This window comes from Mustela lutreola, chromosome X, assembly GCF_030435805.1.
Source record: "Mustela lutreola isolate mMusLut2 chromosome X, mMusLut2.pri, whole genome shotgun sequence".
Taxonomy (NCBI): domain Eukaryota; kingdom Metazoa; phylum Chordata; class Mammalia; order Carnivora; family Mustelidae; genus Mustela; species Mustela lutreola.
The window spans coordinates 93,461,686-93,479,510 of record NC_081308.1 but is presented as its reverse complement, the minus strand read 5'-3'; the positions used below and the strand labels follow the sequence as shown (position 1 = coordinate 93,479,510).

Sequence of the window (17,825 nt, the reverse complement as noted above, 5' to 3'; positions counted from 1 at the left end):
ATCAGATACTCTATGGCTCTATGAAATTAATGCATTTGTGGAAGGATTGAAGTAGTAAGTAGGAGTAAGTAACTAGGGAATCTGTTCAGATAGAGATAGTTGGCTTCCTAAAAATATCTTGAAAAATTATGAACTTTAATTCATAAAAGAATATTTCCTGCCATTCCCTACAGTCAGAACTCAAGAATATACCATTTCGCCATTTTAGTTCCTTCTTAGAAATTTGAAAAGATCTATTTATCTTGAAGTAATAAACACATTCAACTATTTGTGGTTCCTTTTACTCCGAATTAGGTTAACATCTTTCACTGTGAATCAGCAATTTTCCACTGGACAGCTCCTGGTAACTGTTCTTTGGTGTGTAATGTTTACATGCGTACGATTCAAACAAGAGTAAGAGGCTTCTAATCTGTGTTGGTTGTATGGAATTTTTTTTTACTGTGTACCTATCACTTCATTTTCATGGCAGGGGAATTTAGAACTTTGTGACAACCCAAAATATGAAGATGGGATGGTTTGAGAAATTACAAGAGTTGTGGCAAGTCAAGAATTGCATACTTGCAGGATCTGATAATAGATATTATTTAAAAAAGAATGCCTTTTCAAGGATATTGAGAAAGGGGAACCCTCTCACACTGTTGGTGGGAATGCAAACTGGTGCAGCCATTGTGGAAAAAAAAAAGAGTACAGAGGTTCCTCAAAAATTAAAACTAGAACTACCCTATGATTCAGCAATTGCACTACTAGGTATTTACCTAAAGAATACAAAAATACTAATTCAAAGGAATACATGCACCTTGATGTTTATAGGAGCTTTATCTACAGTAGCCAGATTATAGAAAGAGCCCAAATGTCCACAGACTGATGTGGGGATAAAGAAGAGTAATACACACACACACACACACACACACACATTACCGAACCAAAGAAAAGAAGGAAATCTTGCCATTTGCAATGGTATGGATGGAACGAGAGAGTATTATGCTAAGTGAAATAAGTCAGTGAGAGGAAGACAAATACCATATGACCTCTCTCATATGTGGAATTTAAGAAACAAAACAAATGAGCATAGGGAAAAAAAAGAGAGAGACAAACCAAGAAACAGACTCTTAATTATAGAGAACAAACTGATGTTTTGTGAAACAGTAGATAGGGATTAAAGAGTACACTTCTTGTGATTAGCACTGGCTATTATTTCTTACGTGCTGAGTCACTAAATTATAACTGAAACTAATTTACACTCTATGTTAACTAACTAGAATTTAAATAAAAAGTTAAAAAAAGATAGCCTTTTTGAAGGATAGTTTGATGTCATTTACATTAATAGATATAAAACAAAAATAAGAAATACACTATACTCTGAAGGTAAAGCTAAAATATATAATAAATTTTGGGGTACTATAAGTGTTTGGGTACTAAAAATGACAAAAATATATGAATTTTAAAATGTTAAATTAGTTTTCCTAACTAGGTAATTTGGGGTTATTCCAATAGAAATATTGGGCTCTACAGTTCTTTCAACTTTCAGAGATAGACCAACATGTAAGAACTGAACTGGCATATATGCTCTTAAAATACATGCAAGCACTTGAAAATATTAGGTAGGTAGATATATATATATATATATATATATATATATATATATATATGGAGAGAGAGGAATTATATACTGAATTATATACATATACCACATATAGATATATGTATACATATACATGTATATATGTATAACTATATACACACATATACATACATATGTGTGTGTGTGTGTATATATATACGTATATATATTTAAGAAAAGTTTCAAAGTTCATGCAGTTACTACTCTGGAGTTAAGGAGCTAACCTGGAGGACCTGGATAGGGATCAAAGTTCACCAAGGCCCAATGTCATCATTAACAAAAAGGAAAAATATCAAAATTGTTAGCAATATCAAGAAACTAAAGCATTACTCTAACTTCTTTCAAGTTAAACTTTAATTCAATAAAAGAATACTCTGGAAGTTCACATTCATGCACCTGTAGATAAACCAAATTATTACCACTTAGCATCAGCACTAAAATAAAGATAGCATATGTGATATATGGTTTTATAATAATCATTACCATGAGCTCAAAAATAATTAACTCTAAGATCAACTTGGTTTAAAACTACATTTTAATTTGTAGTTTATGAACAAACTGAGAAGTTACAAACTACTCATCAGGTAGATGTTCTTCTTCCTGCTATTTAGAAACAGTAAATTTTTAAAAGCACCTTTGTGACTAATGACTTTATGTTGACAAATTTCACTGAAATGTTATACAGTGAGCTCCATTACCAGTAAAGAACAAATAATCAGAGTGCCAATTATAAAAAATGATAACAGTTTGGTTTATTTTGTAATTATTGCATATATAACATTGCAAGCATAACATGCATAACAAGCTATGTTTGATGCATGCAAACATAACATGCATAACAAGCAAGATATTGGTGTCAATTCTTGACATGCAAGAGTTAATACGGCTGAGGTGGTTTTCACTGGTTTTCTTCAATAGTAAAACAAGGTAAAACTATCAACACCTTCTATAAACAGCCAACTCAGATAGGATAAAATCTGGTTTTGAAAATGATCCTCTGAACAAAGTATGTTATCTCATTTTATTTATGTTTTCAGAGCATATCTTACTAAAATTAACTCCAATCACTTCAGAGTTTATGGTAATTTAAATGGAGATTTTTATTTTTAAATACATTTTAAAAATGAGTCAGAGACTTTCAAAGGCAAAAAGGATAAATGTTTTGTTTCGTTTTAAGCTTTCAATGAGGGCCAAGTTTTTAATATCTCAAAATATAAAAACTGAATATTAAGTCCCAAAAGTCTGTTAATAATCTGTCACCAGTGTTGGGCTCAGCAACATTAATCCCTGATGAAAACAAGCATTTCCAAACAGCAAAATGAAGTGACAAAGCACATACACAAAATGAAAAGTGAACACTGGATGCAAATTGAGACTAAAAGAGCAGTTAACACAAGACAAATGAGGTAGAGACATGAAGCTGGTATGAAGAGATTGCTATTCAATTTAATCATGCTGTGATGTTGAAGACAAATTTGATTGCCTAGTTCCTAGAGAAGATAAAATTTTTTTATTGTGTTTGGTGACATTTGCTGATCATACGACAGAACCATAGCAACACTTTTGGTATGGACTGCAAGCATCTATGGGGTGATCACTAAAATGCTTTCTGTGATGACATGCTGGGAAGCTCACATTAAAAATGCAGATGGCATTTTGCTGCCAGGTTATCAGTATAGTTTAATGTTTAATAAAAAGACTAATAAATCCACCATTTCCTTTTTTCCTCCAAGTGGTTTGTTTTAGCAACTTTAAGTAAATGATGAAAGACATTACTGAAAATAATTATTAGATGCCACAGAAATGGATGGAGCTAGGTAAAAAATAAGTTATTTATTAGTAAGGAGTTCTTACAGAATCTAAAGTCCTAAAGACTGAATAACCTGCCAGCAAAAGGAAATAAATTAATGAATATACAGACCATTACCCTACCACTCATGTACATACCTGGTCTCCCAGGAGGACCCTGGGGCCCAGAGTTGCCTTTAGGGCCTTCCAGAGCTGGACCTGGAGAACCAGGAGGGCCTGGGGGACCCTGCACACCAGGGAAACCCTGAAAGCCTGGTTCTCCCTTTGGACCAGGAAGGCCAGGGTTTCCTGGAATGCCAGGTAATCCTCCATCACCCTTTTGACCTAGGAAAGCAAAGTGACATTAAGAAACACATTAAATGATACTGCCTGTAATAGGCCTGCCTGTGAGGCTAAATCTATTCATTCTTATTAGAACAAGTGATGGGATTTGCCAGGATCAGTTCTATCTCCCACCAAATCCCTCACCCGTCCAAAAAACCCATTCCTTTTATGAAATATATTCAACTGTTATCAGAAATATTTATTAGAGTATGTATAGAAATATAAAAACAATAATAGCTTGGATTCTGAAAGATATCCTTTGTATTAGGACACAGAGCAATGATCACATGACTGATAGCTGCAAGAAAATAAAAAACAAAAAAATAGAAAGGTTTAAAGTATTGGCACAAATAGGTTAGAGATGGATACAGGAAATTCCTTAAACATATATTTTGAGGCTAATTTTGAGACTAATGAAGATATGGATCTTCAATGGTTACTGTGTGTCCCTGGAGACAATTGTATTCAAGATTTAGAATCCTAACCCAAACTATTCTCAACATTTTTTTCTATACCACCAACATGACTGAAAGTGATGTAACAGTAGCACATTAAAGTAATGATTTTGACATTGGGATCATGGGAAGGATATAGGAATTTCTAGGCAATATGTCTGTAGTTTGAAAAAAACATCCATAGAGTAGCTAATGGGCATTTCAGAACATAAACAAGCATATCTGCACACACATTTAGACATTCAATTAATGCTCTGGCGCTTACAACGAAAGTTAGAACAAGAGATTGCACAAAGATGTGTATGAGCATATGCCCACCCAAAACACAAGATGCATATTAATACAAAGTTTTCCATTTTTATTACTGGTACAGATTTCTAAACTGTTTCCTAGTATTACCTTGGTTTTGTTTCCATGAGGAGAAAAGAGTGTTTTGTTTTGATTTGTTTTGTTTTCTGGCTGAAAGACTTTTTAAAAAAAATCAGTGAAATCTACATCTTTCTACAAATTTGCTTTCTTTATCATTTCCTCAGCATTTACTTATGAAATCAATGAATTTCTTTAAGAATGCATTTTATATAGCACAACTCTTTCTACTAAATTGTTAATTAAGAACTGCTTTAAGCTGTAAGTTTAGCTTTGAGTTTTCTGGGTTGTATGTGCATTTTATAACAGTATATAGTGGAGATGGAAACATAAATGTACTGGAACACATACTCGTTATATGGACTGATCTAGTATGTTTTATTAAAGTTTACCAGAAAGTCCTGGGAGTCCAGGGGGTCCTGGGATTCCAAAGCCTGGCTGACCTGTCAGAGCATAAACCAAAAATCTCAACAGATAATAATAAATGAAACAAGGACAAATTATTTTGGATCGTTCAGTTGTTTACTGAGTGCTACAATGTTATACAAAATATGCAGAAGATTTGTTTCCAACACGGAACCATAATTCTAACATGAGAAAACTTTAAAAACATATTCTACTTGTGATAAGCATTAAATACATCTTTGTATACATACAGATCTATAAATGGAATATAGATTTCATAGTGAAACAAAGTCATGCAGAAAAGATAAAAGCAGCTGGGTTACTTCACATGAAACCTGGGCAAGAAAGGATATAGAGCTTTTATAAGAAGGAGGTATCCTGACTGATAAACGTGAAGTAATATTCTTAGTATAGATTGTAAGAAGATACGTAGGAAGGGAAGTGTGTAGTAGCTTAGAAGTTAAGAAGATATAATTTCATTGTGGGTTAAAAAAGGGCAAAAGTTAAAGAAGACAAGGAAGAAATTAGAAAATTAGGAACGATAAAAAATAGAGCACCTGGTTCGCCTTTCTGTCCAGCTGGTCCAGGAATACCATCTTGACCTGGGTTGCCTTTTTCACCTGGAGGACCTGGTGGCCCAGGACGACCTCCACCACCTAAAAGCATAGGGTATAGAAGGTTATACCTATCCTCCCAATTCCCTTTCCTTCTATATCCCCCATTCTTTCCATACTAGCTCAAATAGTTCCGTTCAAATGACACAAAGTACCTCTGAGACACCCCTTTAAATCACAAAAGGAATGCTGGAACACTGAAAAGAAATAAAATAAAATAAAATGGATAAGGAAGATGTGGTCCATATACACTATGGAGTATTGTGCCTCCATCAGAAAGGACGAATACCCAACTTTTGTAGCAACATGGACGGGACTGGAAGAGATTATGCTGAGTGAAATAAGTCAAGCAGAGAGAGTCAATTATCATATGGTTTCACTTATTTGTGGAGCATAACAAATAGCATTGAGGACAAGGGGTGTTAGAGAAGAGAAGGGAGTTGGGGGAAATTGGAAGGGGAGGTGAACCATGAGAGACTATGGACTCCGAAAAACAATCTGAGGGGTTTGAAGTGGCGGGGGGTGGGAGGTCGGGGTACCAGGTGGTGGGTATTATAGAGGGCACAGATTGCATGGAGCACTGGGTGTGGTGAAAAAATAATGAATACTGTATTTCTGAAAATAAATAAATTTATAAAAAAAATAAAACACAAAATCTTTTGAAAAAGAAGCACATAAGAAATAAAGGCTGGTAAGAATAAGGAAGAAATTTATTATAAACTCAGTATCCAAAAACTTTCAGTTTCTCATTTTAATCTAGCTTTAGAATATCAAGGAGAGTAAGATGTGGAGGTGGAATGGCGTCCTATTACAGGCCTCATATATGGGGCCAGAGAAGTGACTTGCTTTAGAATTCAGTGAATTACTTTGCTATCCTTTGCTATTCTGAAAAACACCAGACCTTCCACTAATTGCAGGATACTTGAAATAACTCTCCCTGGGAAGAACCCTCATATAAGGCTCCAAAGTAATAATTTTAAGTAACTTTTATTAAGAGTTGTTCACTTCAGGGGCGCCTGGGTGGCTCAGTCGGCTGGGCGTTTGTCTTCAACTCAGGTCATGATCCCAGGGTCCTAGGGTTGAGCCCCATGTTAGTGGGCCCCTGCTCAGTGGAGAGTCTGCTTCTCGCTCTCCCACTCCCCCTGCTTGTGTTCTTGCTCTCACTATCTCTCTGTCAAATAAGTAAATAAAATCTTAAGGAAAAAAAAAAAAAAGAGTTGCTCACTTTGTACGTAACAAGTAGAACTAAGTGAATGATCATCATGTTTCCTTGTCTTAAAAATGTTCACAGCTCCCAGAAATGATTTGACTTTCCCAAAATGAATATGAGCCTTAGTTACAACTAATCCTTAGGTTTTATACTTACCTACAGGACCAGGTTCTCCTGGAAGGCCAGGGTTCCCAGGAGGACCATTAATACCTTTTGCTCCAGGAAGTCCTGGGGTTCCTAGAATAAAGAGTTCAATTTAATAATGAAATAAAAACTGCATTGTTTTAAGAATTACAACTCAAAATTACAATTTATAGTGTTAGCACAGAAACAGTGAAGAATGGGGGAAAAAGCAAGGAGGATGCCGGTATTTGCTGAACATTTTTAAGGGTAATTTTAAGTTTTAAAGTGATTTATCCACAGGCTGGCATTATGATATATTCATAATAAAAATAATCACCACAATACTACACTGGTAGAACTGGTAGGATTCCATTGTGTGAATATACCAAGTTTTTAATTCATTCATCTATTGTCAGACATTTGGGTCATTGTCAGGTTTTAGATATTGTAAATATCTATTCTACTTATGGAAACCTGTTCTACTTTCAGTTTTTAACTATTATGAGTAATGCTGCTATGAATATTTCTGCATCAGTATTTTTGTGGATATATGTATTAACTTATTCTGGATAAATACCTAGATAGGAATGGAACTGCTGACACAGAGTAGGCATATGGTGCACCTCATTAAAAAAAAAAAAAAACAAGTTGCCAAACCATTTGACATTCACAACAGTATTTAAGAATTCCATTTGCTCCAAATCCTTGTACAACATATGGTGATATCAGTTGTTTTTTTTTTTTAATTTATTTATTTTCAGCATAACAATATCATTATTTTTTCACCACACCCAGTGCTCCATGCAATCCGTGCCTTCTATAATACCCACCACCTGGTACCCCGACCTCCCACCCCCCCACCACTTCAAACCCTTCAGATTGTTTTTCAGAGTCCATAGTCTCTCAGGATTCACCTCCCCTTCCAATCTACCCCAACCCCCTTCTAACTCCCCATGTCCTCCATGCTTTTTATTATGCTCCACAAATAAGTGAAACCATATGATAATTGACTCTCTCTGCTTAACTTGATATCAGTTGTTTTAATAGTAACAATTCTGGTAGGAATATAGTGCTACTTCACTGTGGTTTTAATTTGTATTTCTCTGATAGCTAATAATATTGATCAACTTTTTTAAAAAAAGATTTTATTTATTTATTTGTCAGAGAGAGAGAGCGCAAGAGCGAGCACAGGCAGACAGAGTGGCAGGCAGAGACAGAGAGAGAAGTAGGCTCAAGGAGCCCGATGTGGGACTCGATCCCAGGATGCTGGGATGATGACCTGAGCTGAAGGCAGCCGCTTAACCAACTGAGCCACCCAGGCGTCCCATTGATCAACTTTTTTATGTGCTTATTAGCCATCCATATATCTTCTTTTGTGAAACATCTGTTGAAAGTTTTCCCCATTTAAAAAAAGTGGATTGTACCCTGATATGAGGAAGTGGTGATGCAACATGGGGGCTTAAGTGGGTAGGAGAAGAATCAATGAAACAAGATGGGATTGGGAGGGAGACAAACCATAAGTGACTCTTAATCTCACAAAACAAACTGAGGGTTGCTGGGGGGAGGGGGTTTGGGAGAAGGGAGTGGGATTATGGACATTGGGGAGGGTATGTGCTTTGGTGAGTGCTGTGAAGTGTGTAAACCTGGTGATTCACAGACCTGTACCCCTGGGGATAAAAATATATGTTTATAAAAACTAAAAAATTAAAAAAAAAGTGGATTGTATATCTTGATATTATTGAATTTTAGAAGCTCTTTACATATCCCAGATATCAGTCATTTGTCAGATTTGTTTTGTAAGTATTTTCTCCTAGTCTGTGGTTTCTCTATTCATTTCCTTAACGGTGTCTTTTGATGAGAAGAACAGAAGATCTCAGGTTCTTTAAAAGAAAAAAAAAAAAACAGTGTGGAGCATTTGAATATCTGTATTTAAAAAATTCACCTTGACCCCTAGTTCATACCATAAAAATATTTTTATTCGAACATATCATAAACCTAAATATAAAAGCTTAAATATTAAATGTTACAGAAAAAATAGAAGAATATTTCCATAAACTTGAATAGGCAAATATTTTGTAATAGGAGACAAAAAGCACTAACTATGAAAGAAAAGTAATAAACTGAACTTTATTAAAATTAACTTTTGAAAAAAATAACTTTTGATTGTCACACAACAGTATTAAGAAAATATCACACAATAGCATTAGGAATGAAAGGCAAATTTGAGACAGAAAGAATGTATTTGTAATACATGTATCTGACAAGGGCTCATATTCCAAATATATAAAGAACTGTCCTATGTCAATAAAGAAAAAGGGTAAACAATCCAATAAATGTGAGTAAGAAAACATGGAACAGGCATTTCAAAAAGATGCTATCCAAATGGCCAATAAGTATATGGAAAGGTGTTTAATAATATAGTCATTCATTTAAAAATGTAAAACAAAACTTCACTATGACACTTCTATGTACCCACCAGAACAGCTAAAATTAAAAAGACTGACGATACCAAATGAGGTGAGGTGTACTAACCACAATATAATTATGACAAGACACCAGGAGCCACCCAGGAACATTTCATACATTGCATGTGAGACTGTAACTTATAAAATCACTTTGGAAAATGGCACCATCTACTAAAGTTAAATGTATACCTACCCTATAATTCAGTAATAATACTATGAAGTTATTGTCTAAGAGAAATGAGTATGTATGTCCACAAAAAGACATGTTAAAGAATGTTAACAGCATCTTTTTTAATAATCTCAAACTAGAAACAACACAGAAGTCCATCAACAGGTGAATGGGTAATTGATTTTATGTATTTCTTCAATGGAATATTACGTATTTCTTCAATGGAATATTATAGAGTAATTATTTTTTTTTAATTTTTTATTTTTTATAAACATATATTTTTATCCCCAGGGGTACAGGTCTGTGAATCACCAGGTTTACACACTTCACAGCACTCACCAAATCACATACCCTCCCCAATGTCCATAATCTCACCCCCTTCTCCCAAACCCCCTCCCCCCGGCAACCCTCAGTTTGTTTTGTGAGATTAAGAGTCACTTATGGTTTGTCTCCCTCCCAATCCCATCTTGTTTCATTGATTCTTCTTCTACCCACTTAAGCCTCCATGTTGTATCACCACTTCCTCATATCAGGGAGATCATATTATAGTTGTCTTTCTCTGCTTGACTTATTTCGCTAAGCATGATACGCTCTAGTTCCATCCATGTTGTTGCAAATGGCAAGATTTCATTTCTTTTGATGGCTGCATAGTATTCCATTGTGTATATATACCACATCTTCTTGATCCATTCATCTTTTGATGGACATCTAGGTTCTTTCCATAGTTTGGCTATTGTGGACATTGCTGCTATAAACATTCGGGTGCATGTGCCCCTTTGGATCACTACATTTGTATCTTTAGGGTAAATACCCAATAGTGCAATTGCTGGGTCATAGGGCAGTTCTATTTTCAACATTTTGAGGAACCTCCATGCTGTTTTCCAGAGTGGCTGCCCCAGCTTGCATTCCCACCAACAGTGTAGGAGGGTTCCCTTTTCTCCGCATCCTCGCCAGCATCTGTCATTTCCTGACTTGTTGATTTTAGCCATTCTGACTGGTGTGAGGTGATATCTCATTGTGGTTTTGATTTGTATTTCCCTGATGCCGAGTGATATGGAGCACTTTTTCATGTGTCTGTTGGCCATCTGGATGTCTTCTTTGCAGAAATGTCTGTTCATGTCCTCTGCCCATTTCTTGATTGGATTATTTGTTCTTTGGGTGTTGAGTTTGCTAAGTTCTTTATAGATTCTGGACACTAGTCCTTTATCTGATATGTCATTTGCAAATATCTTCTCCCATTCTGTCAGTTGTCTTTTGATTTTGTTAACTGTTTCCTTTGCTGTGCAAAAGCTTTTGATCTTGATGAAATCCCAGTAGTTCATTTTTTCCCTTGCTTCCCTTGCCTTTTGCGTTGTTCCTAGGAAGATGTTGCTGCGGCAGAGGTCGAAGAGGTTGCTGCCCGTGTTCTCCTCAAGGATTTTGATGGATTCCTTTCATACATTGAGGTCCTTCATCCATTTTGAGTCTATTTTTGTGTGTGGTGTAAGGGAATGGTCCAATTTCATTTTTCTGCATGTGGCTGTCCAATTTTCCCAGCACCATTTATTGAAAAGGCTGTCTTTTTTCCATTGGACATTCTTTCCTGCTTTGTCGAAGATTAGTTGACCATAGATTTGAGGGTCTATTTCTGGGCTCTCTATTCTGTTCCATTGATCTATGTGTCTGTTTTTGTGCCAGTACCATGCTGTCTTGATGATGACAGCTTTGTAATAGAGCCTGAAGTCCGGAATTGTGATGCCACCAACGTTGGCTTTCTTTTTCAATATCCCTTTGGCTATTCGAGGTCTTTTCTGGTTCCATATAAATTTTAGCATTATTTGTTCCATTTCTTTGAAAAAGATGGATGGTACTTTGATAGGAATTGCATTAAATGTGTAGATTGCTTTAGGTAGCATAGACATTTTCACAATATTTATTCTTCCAATCCAGGAGCATGGAACATTTTTCCATTTCTTTGTGTCTTCCTCAATTTCTTTCATGAGTACTTTATAGTTTTCTGAGTATAGATTCTGTGTCTCTTTGGTTAGGTTTATTCCTAGGTATCTTATGGTTTTGGGTGCAATTGTAAATGGGATTGACTCCTTAATATCTCTTTCTTCTGTCTTGCTGTTGGTGTAGAGAAATGCAACTGATTTCTGTGCATTGATTTTATATCCTGACACTTTACTGAATTCCTGTATAAGTTCTAGCAGTTTTGGAGTGAAGTCTTTTGGGTTTTCCACATATAGTATCATATCATCTGCGAAGAGTGATAATTTGACTTCTTCTTTGCCGATTTGGATGCCTTTAATTTCCTTTTGTTGTCTGATTGCTGAGGCTAGGACCTCTAGTACGATGTTGAATAGCAGTGGTGATAATGGACATCCCTGCCGTGTTCCTGACCTTAGCGGAAAAGCTTTCAGTTTTTCTCCATTGAGAATGATATTTGCGGTGGGTTTTTCATAGATGGCTTTGATGATATTGAGGTATGTGCCCTCTATCCCTACACTTTGAAGAGTTTTGATCAGGAAGGGATGTTGTACTTTGTCAAATGCTTTTTCAGCATCTATTGAGAGTATCATATGGTTCTTGTTCTTTCTTTTATTGATGTGTTGTATCACATTGACTGATTTGCGGATGTTGAACCAACCTTGCAGCCCTGGAATAAATCCCACTTGGTCGTGGTGAATAATCCTTTTAATGTACTGTTGAATCCTATTGGCTAGTATTTTGTTGAGTATTTTCGCATCTGTGTTCATCAAGGATATCGGTCTATAGCTCTCTTTTTTGGTGGGATCCTTGTCTGGTTTTGGGATCAAAGTGATGCTGGCCTCATAAAATGAGTTTGGAAGTTTTCCTTCCATTTCTATTTTTTGGAACAGTTTCAGGAGAATAGGAATTAGTTCTTCTTTAAATGTTTGGTAGAATTCCCCCGGGAAGCCATCTGGCCCTGGGCTTTTGTTTGTTTGGAGATTTTTAATGACTGTTTCAATCTCCTTACTGGTTATGGGTCTGTTCAGGCTTTCTATTTCTTCCTGGCTCAGTTGTGGTTGTTTATATGTTTCTAGGAATGCATCCATTTCTGCCAGATTGTCAAATTTATTGCCGTAGAGTTGCTCATAGTATGTTCTTATAGTAGTTTGTATTTCTTTGGTGTTAGTTGTGATCTCTCCTCTTTCATTCATGATTTTATTTATTTGGGTCCTTTCTCTTTTCTTTTTGATAAGTCGGGCCAGGGGTTTATCAATTTTATTAATTCTTTCAAAGAACCAGCTCCTAGTTTCGTTGATTTGTTCTATTGTTTTTTTGGTTTCTATTTCATTGATTTCTGCTCTGATCTTTATGATTTCTCTTCTCCTGCTGGGCTTAGGGTTTCTTTCTTGTTCTTTCTCCAGCTCCTTTAGGTGTAGGGTTAGGTTGTGTACCTGAGACCTTTCTTGTTTCTTGAGAAAGGCTTGTACCGCTATATATTTTCCTCTCAGGACTGCCTTTGTTGTGTCCCACAGATTTTGAACCGTTGTATTTTCATTATCATTTGTTTCCATGATTTTTTTCAATTCTTCTTTAATTTCCCGGTTGACCCATTCATTCTTTAGAAGGATACTGTTTAGTCTCCATGTATTTGGGTTCTTTCCAAACTTCCTTTTGTGGTTGAGTTCTAGCATTAGAGCATTGTGGTCTGAAAATATGCAGGGAATGATCCCAATCTTTTGATACCGGTTGAGTCCTGATTTAGGACCGAGGATGTGATCTATTCTGGAGAATGTTCCATGTGCACTAGAGAAGAATGTGTATTCTGTTGCTTTGGGATGAAATATTCTGAATATATCTGTGATGTCCATCTGGTCCAGTGTGTCGTTTAAGGCCTTTATTTCCTTGCTGATCTTTTGCTTGGATGATCTGTCCATTTCAGTGAGGGGAGTGTTAAAGTCCCCTACTATTATTGTATTATTGTTGATGTGTTTCTTTGATTATGTTATTAATTGGTTTATATAGTTGGCTGCTCCCACATTGGGGGCATAGATATTTAAAATTGTTAAATCTTCTTGTTGGACAGACCCTTTGAGTATGATATAGTGTCCTTCCTCATCTCTTATTATAGTCTTTGGCTTAAAATCTAATTGATCTGATATAAGGATTGCCACTCCTGCTTTCTTCTGATGTCCATTAGCATGGTAAATTCTTTTCCACCCCTTCACTTTAAATCTGGAGGTGTCTTCGGGCTTAAAATGTGTTTCTTGGAGGCAACATATAGATGGGTTTTGTTTTTTTATCCATTCTGATAGCCTGTGTCTTTTGACAGGGGCATTTAGCCCATTCACATTCAGGGTAACTATTGAGAGATATGAATTTAGTGCCATTGTATTGCCTGTAAGGTGACTGTTACTGTATATGGTCTCTGTTCCTTTCTGATCTACCACTTGTAGGCTCTCTCTTTGCTTAGAGGACCCCTTTCAAGATTTCCTGTAGAGCTGGTTTGGTATTTGCAAATTCTTTCAGTTGTTGTTTGTCCTGGAAGCTTTTAATCTCTCCTTCTATTTTCAATGATAGCCTAGCTGGATATAGTATTCTTGGCTGCATGTTTTTCTCGTTTAGTGCTCTGAAAATATCATGCCAGCTCTTTCTGGCCTGCCAGGTCTCTGTGGATAAGTCAGCTGCCAATCTAATATTTTTACCATTGTATGTTACAGACTTCTTTTCCCGGGCTGCTTTCAGGATTTTCTCTTTGTCATTGAGACTTGTAAATTTTACTATTAGGTGACGGGATGTGGGCCTATTCTTATTGATTTTGAGGGGCGTTCTCTGAACCTCCTGAATTTTGATGCTCGTTCCCTTTGCCATATTGGGGAAATTCTCCCCAATAATTCTCTCCAGTATACCTTCTGCTCCCCTCTCACTTTCTTCTTCTTCTGGAATCCCAATTATTCTAATGTTGTTTCATCTTATGGTGTCACTTATCTCTCGAATTCTCCCCTCATGGTCCAGTAGCTGTTTGTCCCTCTTTTGCTCAGCTTCTTTATTCTCTGTCATTTGGTCTTCTATATCACTAATTCTTTCTTCTGCCTCATTTATCCTAGCAGTTAGAGCCTCCATTTTTGATTGCACCTCATTAATAGCTTTTTTGATTTCACCTTGGTTAGATTTTAGTTCTTTTATTTCTCCAGAAAGGGCTTTTATATCTCTCGAGAGGGTTTCTCTAATATCTTCCATGCCTTTTTCGAGCCCGGCTAGAACCTTGAGAATTGTCATTCTGAACTCCAGATGGCGGAGAAGTAGCAAGCTGAGACTGCTTCAGCTAGCCGGAGATCAGCTAGATAGCTTATCTAAAGATTGCAAACACCTGAAAATCCATCGGCAGATCGAAGAGAAGAAGAACAGCAATTCTGGAAACAGAAAAACAACCACTTTCTGAAAGGTAGGACCGGCGGAGAAGTGAATCCAAAGCGACGGGAAGATAGACCCCGGGGGGAGGGGCCGGCTCCCGGCAAGCGGCGGAGCAACCGTGCACAAAATCAGGACTTTTAAAAGTCTGTTCCACTGAGGGACATCGCTCCAGAGGCTAAACCGGGGCGAAGCCCACGTGGGGTCAGTGTGGCCTCAGGTCCCGCAGGGTCACAGAAGGATCGGGGGTGTCTGAGTGTCGCAGAGCTTGCGGGTATTGGAACGGGAAAGCCGGCTACAGAGACAGAGCCGACAGTAAGCTCACAGCTCCGTGTTACCTTGAACTGGTCGCAGGCTCGGTGAGCTTGGAGCACGGCCGGAGGTCAGGCAGACGGGAGTAACTGGGCGCTGTTCTCTGGGGGCGCACTGAGGAGTGGGGCCCTGGGCTCTCGGCTCCTCCGGGCCGGAGACCAGGAGGCCGCCATTTGTATTCCCGTCCTCTGGAACTCTACGGAAAGCGCTCAGGGAACAAAAGCTCCTGAAAGCAAACCCGAGCGGATTACTCACCCCGGCCCCGGGTAAGGGCGGTGCAATTCCGCCTGGGGCAAAGACACTTGAGAATCACTACAACAGGCCCCTCCCCCAGAAGATCAACAAGAAATCCAGCCGAGACCAAGTTCACCTACCAAGGAGTGCGGTTTCAATACCAAGGAGAGCAGCAGAATCCCAGAGGAGGAGAAAGCCAAGCACGGAACTCATGGCTTTTTTCCTGTGATTTTTTTTAGTCTTGCAGTTAATTTAATTTTTTCTTTTTCATTTTTTTTTTCTTTTCTCGCCTTCGGGTAAAATTTTTTTTTAACTGTTACCTTTTTCTTTTTTAACGATTTTATACTAGTTTATCTAATATATATATTTTTTCTTTTTTACATTTTTCTTAGGTGTATTCTTTTTTTAAAAATTCTTTTCTTTTTTTTTTCTTTTTTTTTTCTTTCTTCTTTTTTTTCTTTTTTTTCTTTCTTCCTTTTTGAACCTCTTTTTATCCCCTTTCTCCCCACTCACGATTATGGATCTCTTCTAATTTGGTTAAAGCATATTTTCCTGGGGTTGTTGCCACCCTTTTAGTATTTTACTTGCCCCTTCATTTACTCTTATCTGGACAAAATGACAAGACGTAAAAATTCAACACAAAAAAAAGAACAAGAGGCAGTACCGAAGGCTAGGGACCTAATCAATACAGACATCGGTAATATGTCAGATCTAGAGTTCAGAATGACAATTCTCAAGGTTATAGAGTAATTATTAAAAAAAACAACCTACTGACACATACAACAAGATAAATGAATCTTACAGACATGAGTGAAAGAAACCAGATGGAAGGATATAACCTGTATGATTCCATTTATATTAATTTCAAAAACAGGTAAAATTACTTGATGATAATAGAAATCACAGTAGTGGTTACCTTGGGAGGTGGTTTCACTGTGAAGGGGCCTGGGTAAAACTTTATGAGGCAAGGGAACTATTTTATATCTTGATATGTGTGGTGGGTACACGAATTATATATGGGTGAAAACTCATCTATAGTCTTGTACATTTTACTCTACATTATACTTCAGCAAAATGTTAAGGAAAAGATAACCAAAGGCCCACTCTATCCATGCCACTGTGCAATCCAAAAGACAAACAAACAAATGAAATACAAGCATAACCAGAGCAGATAGTATAACAAGGTAGTTCAGGCTACTTACTTGACTATAATGCTAAGTCCCTTTGCTTGCATGACTCAGTCCTTATCATATAAATGAGCTGAAGAGTTGTCCTACCAACAGCCATCCCACTGTGTGCCTGAGCACAACTCTCTAAGACAATCAGTGGCAGGCTAAAGTTTGGTAGCGTATGTTATCACCTACAAAAATAGTAAGGCCTCTTAATTGACTTGTGGCTAGCAGCGCCAAGATTGAAAAATGCTCTACCAAATAGTTTTCGCCCACAGGATATTGTCCTGCTGAGCTGGTAATACTCATTCTCATTTTATACAGAAAGAAATTTGGGCAAAGAAAAGTTAAAAAAAGCTGGTTCAAGATTATGTTGCTAGTCAGTATCTCATTGGGAAAGAAAACAGCAGTCTGCCAAATAAGAAGTTGCTATGTGGGATGGGTTAGAGTAGACAGGAAGGAGAGAAGGAAGCATTTAAGAAAAGGAATATTACCAGGGAATCCAGGAAGGCCTGGTTGTCCTTTTGCTCCAGGGGTCCCTGGTAATCCAGGCAATCCAGTATCTCCCCTAGAACCCTTGATTCCAGGGTTTCCTGGGTATCCAGGCAGACCAGGTTCACCCTAAAACCATGAATAAGAAGATAAAACTGAGTCTCTACATGATGTAGATTGTATAACAACATAACATTATTTATAGAGCTTTTATTTTATGTCAGGCACTCTGATAAGTGCTGTACATAAAATGCTTTTTTAATCACTTGCAGAAATTTAACTTGAAAATGCTTTGTTTAATCATCACAATAGCTCTTTGAGTTAGGCTTTATCATCTCTACTTATATCTACTTATAAATGAGAAAACTGAATCTTGGAGAATTCAAGTGCCTAATGGCTCTAGCAAGTGGCAGAATTAGAATTTGAACCAAGGTTTGTCAGACTCCAGAGTTCACGCTATTTCTACAATACGTAGATGTATTACTCATTAGTCCTTAACACTTCAGTAAGAAACACACTATCCCATTTTACAGTGTTGCAACTAATAAGTTGTGGAGTCTGCATTTGGATCCAGATAGTCTGATTTGAATCTGTGATTGTTATCCCTAGTATGCTACAATGAAATTCAATGCTTACAATAATTATGTCAAATATTATTGACAAATTATGTCAAATAGTTACAGTAGGTTCTACTGT

General features: G+C 37.0%; 1 protein-coding gene across 1 annotated transcript in view; it reads right to left on the bottom strand.

Moving 5' to 3' along the window:
- Positions 1 to 17,825, bottom strand: part of COL4A5 (collagen type IV alpha 5 chain) — a 253,144-nt gene that overhangs the window by 26,381 nt on the left and 208,938 nt on the right. The window contains exons 37-41 of the mRNA XM_059158581.1: positions 17,132 to 17,258; positions 6,961 to 7,041; positions 5,538 to 5,636; positions 4,968 to 5,018; positions 3,569 to 3,754 (exon numbers count right to left, since the gene is read on the bottom strand). Of these exons, the coding sequence (XP_059014564.1) occupies positions 3,569 to 3,754; positions 4,968 to 5,018; positions 5,538 to 5,636; positions 6,961 to 7,041; positions 17,132 to 17,258 (544 nt within the window). The remainder of the gene's footprint in view (positions 1 to 3,568; positions 3,755 to 4,967; positions 5,019 to 5,537; positions 5,637 to 6,960; positions 7,042 to 17,131; positions 17,259 to 17,825) is intronic.